Source organism: Sebastes fasciatus, chromosome 16 (assembly GCF_043250625.1).
Source record: "Sebastes fasciatus isolate fSebFas1 chromosome 16, fSebFas1.pri, whole genome shotgun sequence".
In the NCBI taxonomy this organism is placed as follows: Eukaryota; Metazoa; Chordata; class Actinopteri; order Perciformes; family Sebastidae; genus Sebastes; species Sebastes fasciatus.
Genome location: NC_133810.1, coordinates 4,079,044 through 4,091,216, shown reverse-complemented (window position 1 = coordinate 4,091,216; position 12,173 = coordinate 4,079,044). Strand labels below are relative to the sequence as shown.

Below are 12,173 nucleotides of genomic sequence, written 5' to 3'. Positions count from 1 at the left end.
TATTATATTGTTGCCACACGTGATGCAAACCTGCATTTAAAATGAAATTGTCACACCCTCCTTACCCTCTCTCCGTTATTAATATTCAAAGTGTCACAACGTGCTGTAATGCAAACAACGGCTGCCTGTTTATGTCACGCACCGGCAGACACTCATTCTGCTCTAAGTATTGTGTGAACAGCTTGACATAGAGGTAACCTGGGTCATGCAGTTTGTTGTTAAAATGGTAACATGTGGGACGGCGCCGTGCTGGGAGACAGAGCCGAACATGGGTCCCTAATGGAAAAAGGGTAATTGAGAAAGTGAGACTGTTTGTGAGCAAGTCCATCAGCTAGATGAGGAAGCGCTTAGTCTCACAGCAGGGGTGGTGTGTGTGTGTGTGTGTGTGTGTGTGTGTGTGTGCGCTGTCACTTCAATCTGCTGTGAGAGGACCTTGAGATTGAGGACATTATATTTAAAGAGAGGGCAAAATTTGAAAATGAAAATCTTTTGGAAAGAGGACATTTTTAATATGACTTTTTTTTTCTGGTTAAGTGAGGACATTTTTGAGAAGGTGAAGACGGTAGAAAACAACCATGACGGTCAGGTGGAAGAGTTTTTTTTTTGCGTGTTTTCGTGAGACAACGTTTGAGGCGAGCAAAGAAGAGGACTTTGCCGGTGATGATGAATACATGCTGGAGTGTCTGCTTTCTTCAAGTGGAGAGATATTTGGTGCAGGTAAAGTTCAACTTTTATTAATTGAACTATTATAATTAATTGAACTGACATTCTCTGGTGCTTTGATCATTTCTGTGAATCAAACTATTTAACGTATATTCATGCAACACTTTGTATGATATCTTACGAAAACGTATTACTAATTTTTCGTGCGTTTTCTTACGAATGTCGAGCAACATGTGTACATTTTCGCTTGTTAAATGCATACAATCTTTTTTTTAAATAAACTAACGTCTTCACAGGAAACAACTTGGTTAGGGTTAGACAACAAAACTACTTAGTTAGCTTTAGGAACAGATTTTGGTTTTGGGTTAAAATAACTCTGGAAATGGCTTAAATTAAGTACAGAAGTTACGTGACGAACTAATCAACGTTGACTTCTGGTTTCACACGGAGTATGAACACCAGTCTTCTAGGCAAAAGTCAGGTGTTTTTAGACCCGCCCATCGACTCCGACCTCCTCTATACGCAGCGTTTGCCGCTCTTTATACTTCCTGGTTCACAATTACGTGGATAACATACAAATTTGATTTTGTGGAATATATTGCAGTGCATTACTTTTAGTAAGTATAGCTATGAACGGTGTATGAGAACAGCCTGAACTATTAAATGCCCCTGAAGGACAATGTGCCTTAAGGTAGCTGCAGTTAAGGAAGGCTCAAACCTTAGCAACTAGTTGTTACCTACAGCTAATGTAACTACCGCTAATTGTAAAGTTGTGGGTAATGAATTCAAGTTGTTCTTTTATCTGCCCGTTTGAAGCTGAAAAAGCTGAGAAAAACATGTGAGTCAGCTGTGATAAACTTTACATTCTTACATATCTTAGCAGTGATTTTGATGTAGCTAACAATGTATATGACTGTTTGTGTTCCTCACCCAGCAGTGGAGGCAGCCAGTTGGCATTGGCTTCACAGTGGGAGTCCAGGAAGGTGATGACTTCCCCTTTAGCGGCGCCGGCTCCCAGCAGGCGAGTCCTGATCAGCCCCTCCCTCTTCTTGGTCCTCAGGATGCGAACCTTCGGCATCCGCATCATGTACTCCTCCAGCGCCGCCTTTAGGTGCTCTGCATAGAGGGGGGGGGGATACAGGATGATCGTTACTGAAGTGCAGAAGTTACTTGACAAATAAGTCACTTCTGGTTTCACACGGGACACGAACAGCGGTCTTTTGGGTGTAAGTATGGTGTTTTTTAGACAGACCCTTCCACCCCGACCCCCTTCACTGTTACATGGATTATATACAAAATGATTATGTGGGTTATGTAGGAATTATAGTGAATTACTTTTCATAGGTATAGCTACAGTGAATAAGAACAGCCTAAATATCTGGCATCACACATAGGAAACAACATTGTTGACCCAGAATTAAAGGGACATAACTGATTTTAGGAACTTGGGATGGACTTTTCCTTTGAAGTGTGTCTGTTTAGTTGTATTTACAGCATAGGTGTAGCAGTGCAGTGGTTACTGCAGTACCCTGTGATAGACTGGCAGCCTGTCCAGGGCGTACCTTGCCTCTTGCCCGCTGCATGCTGGCAGTTGGGAAAGGCTCCAGCCCCCCGCAACCCTGCACACGATAAGCTGTTGTCTAGAAAGTGGATTGATGCTTATACTGCAGCAGCGGTGAAGGACAGATTCAGGATGGGGAACTTTTTAAACAACAAAAGTCGTACAGGTCCCTCAATGCCTTTACATAATACACCTCAACCAGAACTTTTCTTCAGTTTTCTGCCTGTGGGATTTTTACATTTTCAATGCAGACAGACAGAACATTAAACCTCACAGGCAATGAATCAGACTGACAAGCTGCAGAAAAGTGTGGCTTTATTGATGCAGGACATGTTTTAAAAAAGAATAAAGTAATGGATGATAGTTATATTCAATGCATTCTCATCCCAACTCGTCACATAGCGCTGCTTTGTCACGCCCCTTGGCATTAAAACCACTAGCTACCCTTGGAGTCACTTTAAGAATAGGCAACACAACCACTATAGTTAGGTTTAGGAAACGGGACACTAACGAAAAGCTGATTGTAACGCGAAGCACGGGACACAAACAACTGTCTCGGGATGAAAGCCCTGTGTTTGTTGGACCCATCCACCTCCCCTCCTGCCTGCCTATCGTGTGTTTTTATCTCTTTAAACCACATCACCCCACTCCCGGCGCAATTTCTCGGAGCATTTACTGTTATAAACATTGGTAGAAGAGACACAGTTCTCTGTTTGCAGATGAAAAGCTTTATGCAATTAGTTATTTTCCATGTACGGTTTGACCGCAGCGGTTTGTAAAGAAATCATCCTGAAGCAGTCAAAACATGAACTATAATGTTGACAGATTCTTCACAAAAAGCCAGAATACTGCCTGTTGACGAGAGCAGAGAGAGAGAAACTATGACAAGTTAAAAGGTTGACATTTTAACTTCATCTGTTGGAAACTTTGTCTACTTTCATGCCAGTTGCAGATTTAACTTGGCTGAAGTTGACCGAGAGTAAGAGACGACTTGCGTTGCAAATTACTCAACGGCCTTGCCTCCCCCTTATGTCAAAGTGGGTGTCAATTTTTACAACTTCGATGAGAGGATGAAGCGGAACTACTTGTCAACTTGACTGAATATGCTGCATTTCTGTGTCGCATTTGTTTTCGTGTTGTGTTTTTGACTTTGCTTTGTTTCTGTATTTGCAGCATGTTCGCTGTTAATGTATTTGTTTTGGCTTTTTCCAGCACTTCAAATTTAAATCTTTTCTGAAGCTGCAGCACGTTTCTCCCAATGGAAATCTTTTGGGCCGTTGTAACACGGTTGCCCTTCTCAGCCACCGTAATGGAGGCACAGTTGTTTATCCTTGATGGATATTACACTGCTAGCTGTACAAAGAGCTATGATATCTGTGTGTTCTGGTTAGGCTGAGTTACGACCTCATGTATGATTCTTGGCAGGGATATGTACATTCATTCTCACTCAGTTCAGATGCTACACACCCCTGTTTGTAATCACACCGTGTCCACTGCGCTGCATGAGGATGCAGGTTTAGTGTTGCACACTGAAACAAGACTTCAATACCGCAATCAGTTCAGCAAATAACCAACTGTCACCTCAACCTTCAAGCTGAGTGTTTGTGATGCTGTTTAAAGCCATCACTCTCGTTTTTTTTTTATCTCTTATCGTCTTCCTCTATATCACCCCATCAAAAACGAATCCCAAATCTAATCCCTCCATCACCGATTTTCAGATTTATGTGAAGTCTGTCTCTCCTTCACAGATCCTCTCTGACCCCAGTGAAGGTCAGACATCTTTATTTTCTGTCGCTGTGTTTATTGCGTCGCACAGCAGCCGACCTACACGCTGTAAAGTATGACATTGCAACAAGGGCGGGAGGGCTCCGTAAGGTCGGCGCCAAACTGCGTGGAAAAGGCGAGCCGTCCTCCCCCGTTTGCTCCTGCAATAAATCAGCCCATTAAAAAAGTGACCATTACGAGCACTGACTCCGGCTCTTTATAAACGCTCACCCTACACAAAGTGACGCTTACATCATCCCGCTAATGACAGGAAGCGAGGCAAAATAAATCAACGAACGTTTCGCCCTGCGTGTGAAGAGAGCTTGTATGGGGAGAGGTGAGGGAGAAAGATCAGAGCATTTAATTATGATTGGTTCATTTTCGCTGAATAAATTGGAATACTGCTCACAATGTTTACCAAAAGCAAGGAGGCAATTAATCACGCTAATGAGAGCGAGCTGATGTCGGCAAACACATTAGTCTTTATTAAAATGTGAAGCGGAGGAGATTGGAGGGCTGAGGCGTCATAGATGTCGGGGTCATTTCACAGCGTGGAGCAGAGGGATGAATCGCTCATCACACACACCAGGTTGATGATATAAATCCAGGCCATTTATTCAGCACAGACTAGACTCTACCTCAACTCCCAGTATACCATCAATCCCTTTCTGTTTATTCATCTCCCTGCAGTACGTCCGTCACTCACTTATTCCTCCTGTGGACGGTGCAGGAGCGGCCCGGCCTTCTTTCATCTGCTCACACGGGGCCGTTCTCAAACATGAATTAGCGATTAGCAGATGAAAGGCAAGGCGGTTGGCCTCAGGCACTTGTCAAAGTGTCTGTGTTAATTTCAGATGTCATTGATGACGTGTGTTTTTTAGCTTATGCATGTCCTGTGAACTGAAATCACTCCCGCTAACTGGAGTGTTTACAGGTGCAGTTAGTCAATTTAAGCCTTTCATTACATCATAAACACCTTAACTGCAAAATGTCCCTCAGCATGTTATACTTGTGTGGACTCGTAATATATCCTCATACTGTCTGTCCGCAATTTCTGAATATGGGCTGTGTGTGTTTCTCCGTATATTGAGCATTTTGATAGTTTAACAGTATTTATAAAGCACTAAAACCTGCTTTATAATATAAAAGACATGAAAATCTCACCCTTTACAATATGGGACATGCATGTATGTAAATATATATCAACATTAAAATGTATTGAATGCTTTAATCTGTATTAACTAATGACAAAAGTGATATGAGCTGTTTGGGATTACAAGTGGGCTTCCTGCATGAAATGAACACAATCTTATAGGTTCCCACACACACAGACACACACACACATTTCCACCACAAATATCTCATCCTCGCTAATGCATTATAAAAAAAATAAAAATAAATTAGCGTCGTTGAGACACAGCGATCCAACGTGGCACACTGAGCCGGGTGGTGGATTAATCCCAAGATGCTCTGGCACGCCACCAAGGACTGGAGCTGCTCGTTTATTCCCTCAGCAAAAATATTCCAATGCCCTTGTGAACTCCATCACACTCTGTCAATTCCTGCTGCAGCTCAAATTTGTGCTTCTATCGTTAAAAAAAGGGTTCTCGAGGGAGTGATTGAGCATGTTGTAGGTCAGCGTTTGCCGCATTGTTAGCAACAGGGAGGTTAGGGAGGTGCGTGACAAACCGATGACGTCAAGCTTCAGCATACTTGCGCATAAAACTCATCGTTAATACCTTCACCAGCACAGTCCAGTAACATCACATTACTGCAAGACTGAGATATCCAAACTCCCTCGCTTGAGGCAGCAACTCATTCCCAACCTGAAGTGGTCAATTCACTGCTTACTCTGACAGTTTTTTATTCTAATTAAAGGAAAGACGGCATACTAGAACGGACTGCCGTTAACTCATTATGTCAAGTATAAATCCAGCTATATATTCGGCTGTAAAACGTTCCATTGTGTGCTGCAGGTTACAGGTCGATGAAGCCAGTAGAACAACATCATCTGCAAAAGTAGAGATGCAATCCTGAGGCAAACCAAATCCAACACCCTTCACTTTGTGGCTGCTATTACAGATTCTGTCCATGAAAATCACAAACAGACAATCGTGACAAGGACCAGCCTTAGCAGAGTCCAGTGTGTTAAACCAAGATGTTAAAAGTCAGGCAAAACAGAGGTGGCAAAAGACAACTTACATGGTTTACTGTACATTATTCTTTAGAAATTTGGAGACTTCCATATCCTAAGTTCAACATTGAGACAGGGAAAACCAACAAAGAGACCTGCAAGAGGAGACGAGGGACACTCTCAAGGGCACAACCTGGGACATGTGATGATGTACAATGAAGACATTTCTTAAATCATGTTTTGTGGTTCGTGTGATTGAAATTAAATAAGCCAAAGGTGTTGAAGAAATTGAAGGCTTGTCTTATGCTTTCATTTAGGATGATATTGTGAAGTAGAGGAACAGAGAGACTATAGGGGAGAAGAAACAAAGAAAAGCATTAAAATATGTCTTGACGCATGTCTAAATAAACATGTGAAGGTCCAAACTAAGCAGTCGGTGTGGATGGTGAAAATATTGTGGATTGTGTTTCTTCACCTTTAAAAGGTTTTCCACCCAGAGACGCTACCCCTGAGTAGATCTCCGAATTGTAGCTCTATAACAGAGTTTCACTGATAGATTGTATCTATGCTAAGTTTGAACTCCAGAGTTCAGACCAGTAGAGATAATTAAATCCCTATTGTTCGCTGATTTTCTAAATATACGCTCTTTCTAAAACCGCACATCAAATAAATATGCATGAGTGAAAAAAACATTGAACAAAGAACAAAAACAAGGAATAATGAACCGTAGAGGAAGAAATACTTAAAACTGTCAAGGGTGAGAGTTTGAACCTGCAACCTCAGTGACTTCTTTTTTTTCCTATCTGATCCCAATGTACTGATGAACACATCTTTGTCTGCCTTTGTTGACTTGAGAAGTGTGTGTGCTGTATCTTAACCTTGAAACAGCCAGGAGCCGGGCTGGTTTTCTATTTGAATTTCACACGGGGACACCAATAGCGGTCTCCTGGACGAAAGCCTTGTGTTGGGATCGGGATGGGAACTCTGATTTCCGTGGACTATCATTACAAACGTATTTGTGATACGTAAAAAACAAATCAGAGACAAAATGTATTTCCCTGGAAACGTAATTCACAATGCAGTTTTGTTGTATGAGACAGGATATACTACTCCGGCACTAATACAGTATGACTATAGGTCCTCTATTACAAACCACTGAATGCATTTATAATTGAGAATGCAAACACTATTTTCCACAGGTGTGTCTGGTATCACTATGGGTCAATCTTATACCGGTGGGTCTATGCAAGTGCTGACTTCACTCCTCACATAAATTCAAATTCAGTCTCATCCCATTTTTGCAATGATTGTGGTGGACATGGATAAAATCAAAGTTCACTGAAAAAAATGTAACTGGACATCCTCCATTAGTGCACTGGAGTTCTGATCAGAGACATGTGAATTTGCTCAGTGGCTTTTAAATGAAGCTCCAGATGACATTTTCTAACGCAGAAGCCGATAACTACATCGCCAAAGCTACAGAAGACAACATTTATTTTGTCCTCACACAGAGAAAACGTGACTCGTCTGATCCGCTCCCCTTCAGAAAGAGTTTGAATCGATCAGCTCCCTCTGAAGGCTCAACATCTCTAAATGGCAACACTTAATTAGCTCCTTTTGTCCTCTGTCGTCTGTCTCCCTCTCAACCTCCCTCTTCATATCACTCTCTCCCTCGTCTCTCCGTCACACTTCACTGAGCACCATTATCTCATTATCTCCCTACACCCTCAGTAACATACACAGACACACACACACACTCTCACACACACACACACTGGGCATGAATGAATAAACATGCTGAACTTTGTTCAGTCTCTCTGCTCTGCTGCCTCTCTCTGTTGCTCCGTACTTTGTTTCCATCGCAGTCCATTCCACAAATCGTCTCTTATCTCCTCATCAATCTCATCCTCTCTCCGCGCCTTCATCGTGCCGATGGTTTGGCTGCTGGTGTTGATAAGACTGTTCAAAGTAGCTCTGCACTGCTGACAGCAGCTTTCTCAGGCAGCCAAAGCAACTTAATCATTAATAAAACTGTCCTGAAACTAAATCAGTCCATTACGTACCCGGTAGAAACTGTGTTTACAGTAGGTATTTTTATTTATTTGTAGGCCAGGTTGCCAATCAATCACAAACACTTTGCTCCAGAGCAAGATGTTCTATCTTTACAACTACTGGCCAGATTGCTATGACAATTGCTGTGAATATTCATGGTCCACAGGGGATGACTCCTGATGAGGTGACCCCTTACATTTCATCTACCACCAACGGATCGACATTTGTCCACAATCAAAAAATATGTCTTTCACAAGATATCACGGAAAATATACATGAAACTTCCTGTGGACATTCTTGGTCTCCAGAGGATGCATCCTAATGGCTTTAGCGCTTCGATTACTTTTCCTCTAGAGCCACCATCAAGCCAAAATTTCCAATTACGCAAACAAAATTTCAAAATGAAATTGCCATCTCCAGAGGTTGAACCCTTTACATTTTAGACACTCCAAGAACTTTCCTTTAGAGCCCATTTCAAGCCAAACTATCAACTTCACAAATGGCATATCTCATACTATCTCTCAAATAAACGGATCGCAATGAAATGCACTAAAAAAACAGGAATAATCCATATAGGATGAACCCTCTGATATAAATGAGCGTATGACGTTACCTCTGGTGCCACCCAAATCTGATCATTTGAAAAAGTCAGAAAATTAAACCAACAGGTTTTAGGAAATGATCCAGTAATGTTTGTTGTTCTGAGTTGTGTTCAGTAGCTTGCAATCCAGAAGGAAATTGCACAAAGTAGGACCTTAACAACGAGTACCCAAATACAATCCGAATAAATCAATTAAAAAAAAGGGAACCAGTACATAAAAAATATATTTTTTAAAACTAAACCCACATGGACACAACACAAGAAACCATATTTCGAAGCCTCTAAAAACTAAGATAAATACAGACACTCCCAGGAAAAATTGTCTCAAGCATGGCAGAGATCTGACACACATCTCAGCCCCTCAGACTCCATTTGTGGCATTCATCTATGTTGTACTCACAGTGTGGTGTAAAAGCAAACTCAATGGCAGTAAACAACAGTATCTTCTTGATGTTGTGGACATTCTGACAAAAAAATTGTTTGACTTTTTCATTTTCAGTATTTCATTTTGAAATTGGCTCTTGCTTTTTCACTAGTTTATCCTCACCGTCAGAGCAAATAAGACACAACAATATCTCTGGATTCAGTCCACAAGTAGTTGCGGTTGGCAGCGCTGTGCACCAGCACTGGCAGAGGTTCTAATCATTCTCCTTCTGAACACAATGGAAATGCACACAAAATGTGAGACATACAGTATGTCTGCACAATTAGCAGTAGAGCCTGTGGCTGCTCCGGGTTGTGCCGACACCTGCTGGGAGCCACGCTGTCTGACCGCCAAACCGCCTCTACATCTGCCTGGAAATACATCAAAAGTCACTCTGCATAAGAGCAAGCGTATCGCAGCCATTTGCTCAACTGATCCCGCTGGGGAGCAGAAATAGGAAAGTGATAAATCAATCTGCCAATGGCAGGTTTCCATCAAAGGGTAGCTGATAGCGTTCTTGTTCCACCACAGTCCCGATGAGTAAATACAGGCTCTGTTACCGGATGTGATCACATAACACTGGGCTTTTTCATTCTAAATAAAAATTGATCTTATTGACAAAAGCAATAAAATAATAGAATAAAGTGTCTTGTTTACAGCCTCTGAAGTGGGCAAACATAAAGGAGAGTTTTCACCTGAATCTAACACTCCACCGTGGTTAAAGAAGAACCTGGATTGAACGTTTGGCTTAGCTATTGGTTTTACTGCTATGCTTTCCACTGAAGCAACGTTTTGATCAGCGTAAATTACTGTTGCAACGAGTTTACCAAAAATTGTTGCCAATGTTGTATCAACGAGGCCAGTGGAGAGTACATCATTTGTTTTCACTTGGTAGTTATAAAGGCGAAGGGCTTATAGATTACAAAACATTGGGAGAAAATGAGAGCAATGTGACTTCATGGGAACAATTTGACATTCTTAAGTTGCACGTACATGTGATTTAAGTAGTTGAGAAATTGTGGCATTCACCATTTTTTAAATGTTGACCTTAGAATTAGCCATTTAAATCTACATAGGGAGCGGGACCCCTTTCCATGGAGTCCGCCGTGTTTCTACAGTAGCCCAAAATGGACAAACCAAACTCTGTTAACCTTTTCCTGCTTGAGCAAGAGTCAATAACGCTCCAGTTGCCGCTGCTCTCTCTCTCTTGCTTCACCACTCACTTCCCACATACACACACACACACTTTAAGCACGGGCTCTGCTCCAAATGACCTACGTTAACTGTTAACAACAAATGGCTCTAGAGAGGTCCATTCACGTTTTTGCGTCGGCCACCGTAGCTCTCCAGCATGCTAGATATTGTCAGATCCTACACACTGGACCTTTAAGTACAGTGCAAATTGGTAATTGGTCTAGTCCTGTCATCTGAGTCATGCGGAGACCACTTTGCTTTAGACGTTTTTAATAAATAGTACAAAGAACAGAAAAAACATAACAGTGGCCAGAATAGAACAAAGACACTGGAGCTTCCAATAGCATGTAAACACAGTACAGAGTAATATCAGCTGTCAGCTATAATCACATAACAGCCTGCAGCAAATAATTAAAATGAAGTGCAGTGGTAAAAGGGATAAAACAATCAAAATACACAAGTATGATCCCTTAATATTGTTTATGAAATATGCAAGAGTAAAGAAAAGGAACCAGTGAATCACTGTTATATATTCAAGTATTCTTGGCAGCACCATTTGGAGAAAAGTTAACACAGACTTATTCAATATAGGCTTCACCTCGGAATTGAGAAATGCAATGTGTTTTTCAGACTGAACATTGCTCCATACTGTTCAGAGAATAGTAGATTAAAAACAAACCAACTACTTGGCAACTCACTTCACCCCTTTGAAAACCCCGCTGTGACATATGGCCAAGGGAAATGAATGAATAACACCTTCCCCTGCATCATTAACTCCTGTCAGACTCGTGAACAAAGCTTTCAGCCCCAAACTGCTCTACTGGTGCTGTTTATGTGCCAGCAGACTCAGGCTGTGACGGTATACTGGCCGGCTCCCAGGTGTCAAGGTGTGAATATGCACAACACTCCCCCCGCAGCTATGGATGTGAACAATGTTTTTTTTTGTTAACTTGATTTAATTGAAGATCACTTCATTCAACTTTAAAGTCCCAAAGTGAGTGTTCATGTGGTATCAAAATCCTGGATGTGAGAATGTGGTGGCGATGTGTCTGACAAAAGAAACAACTTAACAATACAATACTACAAATGTGGTTTCAAGCTAGGGTTGGTAATCTTGAGAAACTATGCTAGATTTTTTAAATTATTATTAAGTGTTGCCAACTCTTTACCAATGAAAGTAGCAGCACCAGCTCCACAAGTCCCTAAAGTCCGTCCCTTCAGGCCTCCCTCCAAAGACACTCCCCCCAAAATGATCATCATGAATGGAAACAATGAACATGGCTATTGTTAGTAATCACAGTCAGTAGGCAATTCAAGGAGGAATGCCATCCCCATTGTTAGCAAAATTACCTAAATGCATGCAAGAGAGAGTGCAGGGGCTGAGGGGGTGGGTAGTTGAATATGTTAGTCTAGTCTGCATGAGGCATTGACGGTTTATCTGACTGAGGTTTGAGCAAGTTAGAATCTATGGCCCCGAAAATACCAGCAGCCTAACTGTGCTGTGTATTGATCAATCCATGGTGCTGCCCGTGGTGTTGAAGTAGCAGACGGATTCGTTATTGTGAATTTTTCTCTCTGAGTCCCGCCGTTCTGTCAGAGTCGTCTTGGATCTATAATGTTCTCTAAATTATATAGCTAAATAAGAACCAAAAGAGTCGTTCATGGGGCGGTTCTCTAGTCGTGGGGTGAATGAAATGAACCGTGCCCCCTGTTAAAAAAACTAACAAATCGCCTACTGCTCACAGCTGTCAAGCAAGCAGCTTAAGGCTGGCCCACACTG

General features: G+C 41.8%; 1 protein-coding gene across 1 annotated transcript in view; it reads right to left on the bottom strand.

Annotated features, from left to right (window-relative positions):
• LOC141752999 (polypeptide N-acetylgalactosaminyltransferase 10-like) overlaps nt 1-12,173 on the bottom strand; it is a 64,930-nt gene that overhangs the window by 18,254 nt on the left and 34,503 nt on the right. Inside the window, 1 exon segment of the mRNA XM_074611297.1 lies at nt 1,594-1,779. Coding sequence (XP_074467398.1) covers nt 1,594-1,779 — 186 coding nt within the window.